Here is a 9,382-nt window from a genome sequence, read left to right on the forward strand (position 1 = left end):
ACCATATTAGCTCCAATGCCAATCACAATAGGACAAATTCCAAAGCATAGCAATCATATCGACTCTAGTGCTAAAAAAAAATAGGACAAATCCCAAAGTGTGGCTATATTACCCGCCTTAAGGGCACCAAGTACTCTTATTTTTGTTCCCATCCATCAACACTCATCCCTTGTCAAGGTTATAGGGCACCATCAAGAAACCTGATGTTTGAAAAATATTCACTATAGGTCAACTTTCATTTCATTACTGTAGCAAGTTACCTAACAAAAGGGAGCGTGAGACAAGAACCTACCCAAAGATAACTTACTCCTTCCCCCACTCAAATGTCACAACCTAACTACTCATAATTGAGTCGATGCCAATAGTTTCCATCTCATTCTTTATTCGAGATTAAGAAATCTGCTCTAATACCAACTGTCATGGATGCGGAATTCCCAATGGCCAAAAGGAGTCACCTTTGCCAAAATCTTCCCAAAGTGTCAAGGAATCACATCCTTGCGGTTGCAAGACTACACCAAGTCCAGCCCAACCGTACACATCCTTATCCAATGAAACCTTCAAGTGTCCAATTTAGTGGTCATGTCTCATAGCACAACAACCCTTGAACCAACTACAGTCATCAATAAGGAATTCAAACTCAAACAATAAGGGAAATAACTCACATTCCACCTGTACTGAGGGTAATTCTCATCCCCTCAGTACAACCCAAGTCTCATATGATATTGCCTAACCGTATAACTAATGGCTAAGAAGGGCGTACATCCAAACCTCTAAATTGAGAGTACTTGCGTGATCCCATTCCCAAATGGATTGTTTATGGGGCTTTCGATCCCACAAAGAAGTCCAAGAGAGCCCTCAAGTAATGTCAATAGCCCGCCCCTAAGCACTCCTTAGGGTTTCTCACTTAGTATCTATCGAGATTCTAGGGGAGGTAGGACACTTACCTAGTGTGCTCTCGAGAGTCATTCTTTGAGGCATTCTCAGTCACATATGAGTAACCACCAAGTATCTAATGATCATACATCTTAGATTTGAGAACACCACAATTAGAATTATCCCGACCAACCACAACGTCATCGAGACATTCCGGAATCATCCCAATGAGAACAACACAATTGCATCTAGGTTAACCAACCATACCTCCAACTCAATAATCATACACCAAAACCATGTGTTAGGATCGCAAAACTCTAAGACCCTCACACATTGCTAAAGAGTTATAGGGTAAATTACTGAAACTTATGTAGTTTTTTGGGAATATGAATTTTAGACCTTAAATTTGGATTTGGATGGATTAGGACAAATTTTAATATAATTTTTTGTTACATCTTATCTAAATTGAATACAAATCAAAATCTAAAACCTTTCCAAACATAAGATTATTGTTTTTGACATTGACACTTATCGCTTTTAAAGTTTTAAAAAATGAGTCACTCATAAAGTTTAATATTCTTGGAGCCATACACCTAGCAGCTAACTAGTATTGGAATAATTAATCAGTACTAAATTATTGAAAAGGACAACCTTGACCATATGTGTTGATAATTAGTTCAAATAGACCCAAGCAACGCAGGCATCGGGTATTTTCAATAATAGGTGAGTAATCACCAGGAATCTAATGATCATACATCTTAGATTTGAGAACACCACAATTAGAATTATTCGGACCAACCACAATGTCATCGAGATATTCTGAAATCATCCCCATGACAATAGCACCACAATTAGAATTATCCATACCAACCACAACATCATTGAGACATTTCAAAATCATCCTCATGACAACAACACCACAATTAGAATTATCCATACCAACCACAACATCATTGAGACATTTCGAAATCATCCCCATGACAACAGCACCACAATTAGAATTATCCAGACCCATCACAACATCATTGAGACATTTCGAAATCATCCCCATGACAACAGCACCACAATTAGAATTATCCAGACCCACCACAACATCATTGAGACATTTCGAAATCATCCCCATGACAACGGCACAATTGCATCTAGATTAACCAACCATACCTCCAAGTCAATAATCATACACTAAAGTCATGTGTCAGGGTTGCAAAAAATCTAAGACCCTAACACATTGTTTAAAAGTTATGGGGTAAATTACTGAAACTTAGGTAGTTTTTTCTTTTTTGGAATTTAAATTTCGGACCTTAAATTTAGATTTGGATGGGTTAGGACAAATATTAATATAATTTTATATTACATCTTATCCAAATTCAATACAAATCCAAATCTAAAACATTTCCAAACATAGGGTTAATGTTTTTGACATTGACACTTATTGCTTTTAAAGTTTTACAAAATGAGTCGCTCATAAACTTTAATACTCTTGGTGTCGTATACCTAATAGTTGACTACTATTGGAATGACTTAATTAGTACTAAATTATTGAAAAGAGAACCTTGACCATATGTGTTGATAATTAGTTCAAATAGATCCAAGCAAGGCAGGTCACACTGGGTAGCCCCCTAAGTCTGCATAATTAAACCTTAAACATATAAAAATACAAATTGACTTATAAAATATAAAAACATCTAGAATTAATATAACAAAATAGGTTTTGAAAGTTTATTTTTTATTTTACTTGCAGAGCTAGCCAACCTGAATCATATACAATTGCTTAAGCTTGCTCATTTTTTGACTTTTGCTCCCAAGCAATTGCTTTCAACAAGTATTATATTCAAACATCATTATAGCCTCTATTTCCCATTTATTTTTTGAATTAAGAAAATTGAAAATCAATTGGTCTTTCTAATTTTTTCAATATTTCTTTTTCTTCGATGACAAGTTCATACATATACATAAGAGTAGAATAGAATCGAGAAAAATGAAATAGAATTTATCATGATAAATATTTTGTCATGATTTCATTCAAATTTTCATTATATTTCCTCGCTACTTTCATTCCATTCACAAACTAAACATGGCGGTAAGAGATTTGTTTTCCCTGCATAAGGAAAAAGAATTTTATTTATGTGTGGGGAATGGGTAGAGACTTGGTTGCAGAGGTTTATCTTTATCATTTTCCATGCTTCAGCAGGCCTGCAAACAGTGCCGCTGGATCATAGTACACTTCCACCTCTTCTGCCCTCAGTGATTCATCAACCTGCCCCCAAAAATGTTTACCACACATTACAAAACACCATTAGACTTCTTTCTTGAAAAAATGTGAATTATATTAAAACCCGCCAACCTTTTGCTACCAAAAATTAATACAGATGGAAAAAATTATAGAGGAGATCAATCCCTTTACATGACTTGAACTATATAGTAGATGATAGTTACTTGATTCATTTTCTTTTCCCAATTTTTTCAATAAAAGATCAAAGCTATATAATCAATCCAGACTAATTCCAATTTTTAAAATAATCTAAGAGAAAAAAAGTGGGATTTTGGTAAGGGGTTAAGTTTTTTCCCAATTTTTTAAAATAATCTAAAATAAAAAAAGGATTTACGGTTAATGATTAGTTCTATTCATATTTTTTTTATGTTGGTACCTTGAGGACTCCAAGGCCATAGAACTCAACCATGTCGCCGGTGGGAGCATGGCCTCTGAAGGGCCCCTCGAAGAAACCCCAGTGCCTGAACTTGTAAGCGATCAGCGGCGGCCCGGAGTAGACGGCCACCACCTCCCACGCGAACCCACGAGGGAAGACCGACCGGAAAATCTCGTGCGACGACTCGAAGCTCTCCTCCTCCGCGTTGTAGTACTTAAACTCCTCTGGCAGATTGTTCTTCAGCAGCGCATTGTAGGTCCCCAGCTCCAGAATCTCTTCCCCAGTTAATCCCTCCCTCCCTGCCCATACGCATGCACATGCACATCTCACAAATTACTTGATTAATTAATTGAAACCATCTACAGCTAATTTTCGAACTTGAAATTTAATTAATCAATCCATGTTTGGGATTTGCAATCAATTCGAGCTTGAATTTCCACACAAGTTCAATTGGGAAACACAATTTTAAAGCTTGCCATTGACGAAGAGCCTGAACTTTTCTGGGTTAATGCTCCTGATTTCTTGCAAGCGAGTTTTGTGGGACACCTCCATCTCCCATGACTTCACAGCATTCTGAACTGTTTCTTCCAGAGACCCTTTTGGCCATTCCTGCATTCATTGAAAACCAGTGTGATGATAGTCACAAAGATGATCAACCTGTCGCACAAGAAATGTCAGCCACTAGAAACAGCAAGAATTGAAAAGGGTACACGCATATTGTTCTCTAAAAATTAAATGAAGAATAGGGGATGGGAGATGAGGATGTAAAAAAATTAATTTTTGAGAGTGAATCGTGTAGACAGGAAGACAGAAATTGATCAAACCTTGGTTCGGCCTTCTTCGAAGAGCTTGTTGACGACATGGTAAGTGGGAGGGGCGCCATGTCTCCACTGGGTGCTCTGCTCTTCTTGACCATGCAGGAAAGATCTGTAGGCATCAGCTTCACCAGCCATGTTTGTTACTTTAGTATTATAGATATGTGCAAACGCTCAGTTGAGGTTGAGGCGGAGCTAAGGAGGTACTTATAGGAAAATGGAAATTATTATTAGGTCATTAATTAATTCGAGAAAAATTTATATGTCCAGAAAGACTTATATGTCCTCGGATATACGCGTTTGTGGAATAAAATAGAGTTGAATAAATCGTGTGATTACAGACAAGTTGTTTATTTTAACTCGAGATTTTAGAAATTTCAAAGACATTTCTTAAAGTTTGTCAAAAAAAATATAAATATTTTTTTAAAAAAAATTATTTTTAAAAAATATAAGATACATTTTTAAAAAATCAGAAAAATCTGTAACGTTTCTATCTTTTTGTCAAATCTAAAAAATATAAATGTCTTGTGCCCTATTTGATATCATTTTTAAAATCTGAAGGAAAGTATCGAATGTTGTTATACATATCTAACACGTATCGAGACATATAATTTCGCCCATGAGGAAAAAAAATGTATTTATATTTTGTTTGTTGTAAAAAAAAAAAAAAGGCTAATTTCTATTTTAGTTATAATTTTTTAAAGAATTGATGGGTATATTAGTTTATTATTTAGTTTTTTAAAGATATGAGAATGTAGAAGGATCCTTAATTTTGGGAAGAATATTAAATGCACTGAGAGTGTTCGTTGGCTGATAGAAGCCAATAAAAAAGGGTTGGTTGTTCAATTATTTTGTTGCTGACTTGAATACATAATTAAGGTACTACTGCACCCCACCACCTGGTTATTGGTTAATAATGGGATATGGGCCCCACCACCCCCACCCCCCCCCCCCCCGGCCCTCCCCCCTGTGGCTCAAGTGGCAGGAAAATCTGCCGTGGGCTACTTGATAATATAAATTCAGATTCAATTCCTATCTCATTGTGCAAAAAAGACCTGAATCTACCTCTTGCATTAGCTGTGGGGCTTGACAGCGTGAGCGAGAAATTAATTTGAATATCTTATGACGCCATCGGTAATCATACACCATGTAGTTGGATGAGTCGAGGACGCTAGGACACCCGGCGTAATTAAAAAGAAAAAAAATAAATAATGGGATATGGCCCCCCGATCATTGGATCAGTGGCAAGGGCGTGTTGGGGATGGGCCGCCTGACGGTGTAAGTCCTTGGTTCAATTTCTGCTTCATGATCAAATTTCACTTTAATCCTACACTACGGCTGTCAGGGTGGCTTTCGCAGACGTGAAAATAGTCTGAGTATCCTGTGTTGCGGTGTGCTAGAGTGTACGTGTCAGTTGGAGTGTCGATTGGATGTGCCGGGGATGTCAAGACACCTGACGTGATCCAAGAAAAAAAAAATTAAAAAAAGGGATATGGCTACTGCTTGCTCATTCCTTTCATTGAACTTGAAGTGACCATTAAATATTAATGCACATCTTTATTATCACCTATTGCCCGAAGTCTGATGAGAAAAAATGAATCCTACAAATAAAAAAACCCGAATAGAAGCTGTGTTGGTGTGTGCTTTTTATTTTTATTATTTAATTATTATTTTTAATATTTTCCACCAAATGAATCTTATAAGATCATGATCCACCAAACAAGCCACTGTGTGCGCCCCAAAAATCAGTCTCACAATTCACAAGGACAGCATTAGGTTCAATACCCACCAAACAGGCCACAATCCTGGTATGCCTGTTTCTCATCATTTTTATAAATAAAAAATTAATTATTTTAATAGTTGTATCTCTTTTCCCAAAATAAAAAAAAAAATTTAAATAATAGTTTATATATACAAACAGCAACATTCAATGATAAATGACCATAAAAAAAGTTAATATTATTTCAATAAATATCAAATAGCATATGAGAATATAATTTTCGATTTGAGAATAATTACTCGTTATCGATTATCAGGGTCGACTCTTCACAATATGGGGTCCTAGACGAATGTTAATTAGAACCTCTTTATATTTAGTTTAATTTTTATTTTTATTTAAAATTTATTTTTTTAATTTTTTGAGATGTAAAATCACCGAAAATCAAATAATGAAAAACATTAAAGTGTAAAAAAAATATCACAGAGAGTGAGAGAGACAAAGAGAAAGAGATGAGAGTAATAGAGAATTAGAGACGAGAATGACTGAGAGAGAGCGTCTGAGATCATGCGAGTGAGGGGTAGTGTAATATTCAATAGAATATTTAAATACATAATAGATATAGTCAATTTCAACTTTCAAGAGTTGTGCCTAACGGTTATGAGACATTGGGACTTGAAAAAAAAAGAATTAAATTGTATTTACTTTACTTTTCAAAATACAATTTTATTTACTTTTGAGATAGTAGAAAAGTCAATCGTCCATGAGAGAGAAAAGATGACATCATAAATAATGTTAACATTAAAAAAAATTTGGGGACACCAAAATTTTTTAGGTCTTAGGCAAAATGCACAATGGCCTTATGATCAGGCCAACCCTGTCTATTATATGTTTATTGAAATAGCGTCAACTTTTTTACGTTTATTTGTCCTAAAATTACATCATCATTTGTTTTTTTTTGGATATATAGCTATGAGTATTGATAAGCGCTCCCATTGTAGCAGTCAATCACAAATTTTTCATTAGTAGGAATCAAACTTGGTCACCCCTTTTAGGAGTTGAAAGATGAATTACAAGAGCAAAGCTCGGATTTTTCACCGTCCTTTTTGGAATGTAAATTAGGTTTTATTTAATAGAGTGAAAAAGTTATTGTGTAGAATTAGATTACTTTACAAAGGAAGGCCTGCAAATTCTAAGATAAATAATTATGATAATTAGAGAAGTATTATTCTGAATTAAAAAATTATATAAAAATAGACTAATCGGGAAAAAGTTTATATCATTAGCTAAAAATAGCATCTCATTTTTCATAAATTATTATATAATTAAACAATAACTATTTTTATTCCCGTGTTATTCTATCACGAACCAAGTCTAACCTTACGTTTTTTTTACTGTCTATTCTAATTCTTTACCACATTTCTTTTTGCAGGAAAATGGTAATTTAAGTGGATTTTTCGTATGTTTAAAATTTTTATTTTATATTTTTTTGTAATATAATAAATAAAAAAATAAAGGCAACCGTTTGTGTATATTCGTTTTCAATTTTTGTTAGATTTTTCATTGTTATACAGATGGATGTTAGATTTTTCATTTTAATTTTATTATTCGACGTTGACAAAAAAGAATTAATGATTTTTAAGGTATGATAGGATGATAAAATAAGCTTCATTAATGTCAAAAAGCTGTTCTTCATTTTCATCCACATATTCAGAGCCTATTCTTTTTTTTCTCTTGATTGCAAGTGATCATTAATGATCTATGGGTACGAATATCAGAGATTGATTTTTCTTGTCGACAGATATCAAAACCTCTCTTTTCTTTTAATTGCACTTGATTATCAAACACTTGTTTGCGAAAAAAAAAAATCAATTTTTGACATCACTTTTACTGTTTTGTTCTACATGTCTTTTAATTTTTGTTTTCTGTCCGTTGGTCTTTCTAATGGAGTTTTTTCCTAATTTATCCCCTTTTTAAAAAAAATATGTATATTAAATAATATTCTTTTTGAAAAAATAATTCTCGGAATGACTCTAACATAATCTCGCTACTTGATCTAACAAGATTTAGTAAGATTTAAAGGGATCAAGCACTCGGGTGTTGGCACGTGTCTAGGCGAATCCCGCTGGACGAACCAAGGAGATCTGCCTGGGGACTGTTGAGGCTTTGATGATTACTACTTTCCATGCCTAGGAACAATTTGAACCCATGAACGACACCACCCCCAAAAGAGGTGGAGGGGGAGACCTAGCCTTGGCAAGAATGACTGGGATTTTTTTTTTGGATTACGCACTGAGTATCTACGCGTCCGTTTTACGGTCTATGTGACTAATCTTGCACTCCTTGAAATTGATCTCACAACTCCAAAGGAAGTGTAAATTCAGGAATCTAGGAACGAAAACAAATCCGAGAGGATTTAAATACCTGATCTCGTGAAAAGCACTCCCACAACCCGCACTATCATCTTAACCACACCCTGGGGGTAGGAATGACAGGGATATTTGATGATACATGGCATGGCGCAAGCATCTGACACCTTCGAGGCCTTTTTTTCTTTTCTGTTTTGGCCTTTGGGGTAAACATGCATGTGACCCCGCTAGTTGGGCTTGCTGTAGGGACTATTCTAATTTTTCTTTTAGTGGGTTGCTGCCATATTTAAGGATGAATAAAAAAAATTTTAAAAATGGAGTTAAGTAAGAAAATCAAATCAAATGAAATTAAAATTTTGGTTAGTCATTTTTTTCTTTTCGATTTTGATTTGAATTTTTTTATTTTTCTTTTATTGATTTGATCCGTTCAATAACCATAATTAATCAATCCGAGCCGATATAGTATATTTAAAAAATGCATATTATATATAATATTATGTAAAATTTTAATAATTTAAATATTTAAAAAATTGTATTGATCTAATAGTCATGGCCAACTCGATTTTTTTTATAAATCTTTATATATATTAGATTAAAATTTAATACATATTAAAAATCTTTATATATATTAGATTAAAAAAAATTTTAAATACATATTAAAAATCGAGTTGGCATGACTATTAGATCAATACAATTTTTTTTAAAATTTAAATTATTAAAAGTTTACATAATATTATATATAACATGTATTTTTTAAATATATTTATAGTATATCAGCATGACTATTAAAGTTTAAAATACATATTAAAAATCAATTTTTAAATTTTAAAAAAATTGTATTGATCTAATAGTCATGCCCAACTCGATTTTTTTTATAAATCTTTATAAATATATATATATTTATTTTTATTCAGATTACTATAGTTTAAGTTTGGGAGAGCGAGCAGTTTAATTGAAGTT

At 33.6% G+C, this 9,382-nt stretch overlaps 1 protein-coding gene across 1 annotated transcript; it reads right to left on the minus strand.

The window, feature by feature from the left end:
- Nucleotides 1–2,766: 2,766 nt before the first annotated feature.
- Nucleotides 2,767–4,609, minus strand: LOC131151255 (pathogen-related protein). The gene is made up of 4 exons (XM_058102512.1): nt 4,346–4,609; nt 3,998–4,130; nt 3,522–3,820; nt 2,767–3,130 (listed from the first exon to the last, which is right to left on the minus strand). The coding sequence occupies exons 1-4, from the start codon at nt 4,472–4,474 to the stop codon at nt 3,044–3,046; spliced, it is 648 nt and encodes a 215-aa protein (XP_057958495.1). The 5' UTR covers nt 4,475–4,609; the 3' UTR covers nt 2,767–3,043.
- Between the last annotated feature and the right edge of the window lie 4,773 nt (nt 4,610–9,382).

Source organism: Malania oleifera, chromosome 1 (genome assembly GCF_029873635.1).
Source record: "Malania oleifera isolate guangnan ecotype guangnan chromosome 1, ASM2987363v1, whole genome shotgun sequence".
In the NCBI taxonomy this organism is placed as follows: domain Eukaryota; kingdom Viridiplantae; phylum Streptophyta; class Magnoliopsida; order Santalales; family Ximeniaceae; genus Malania; species Malania oleifera.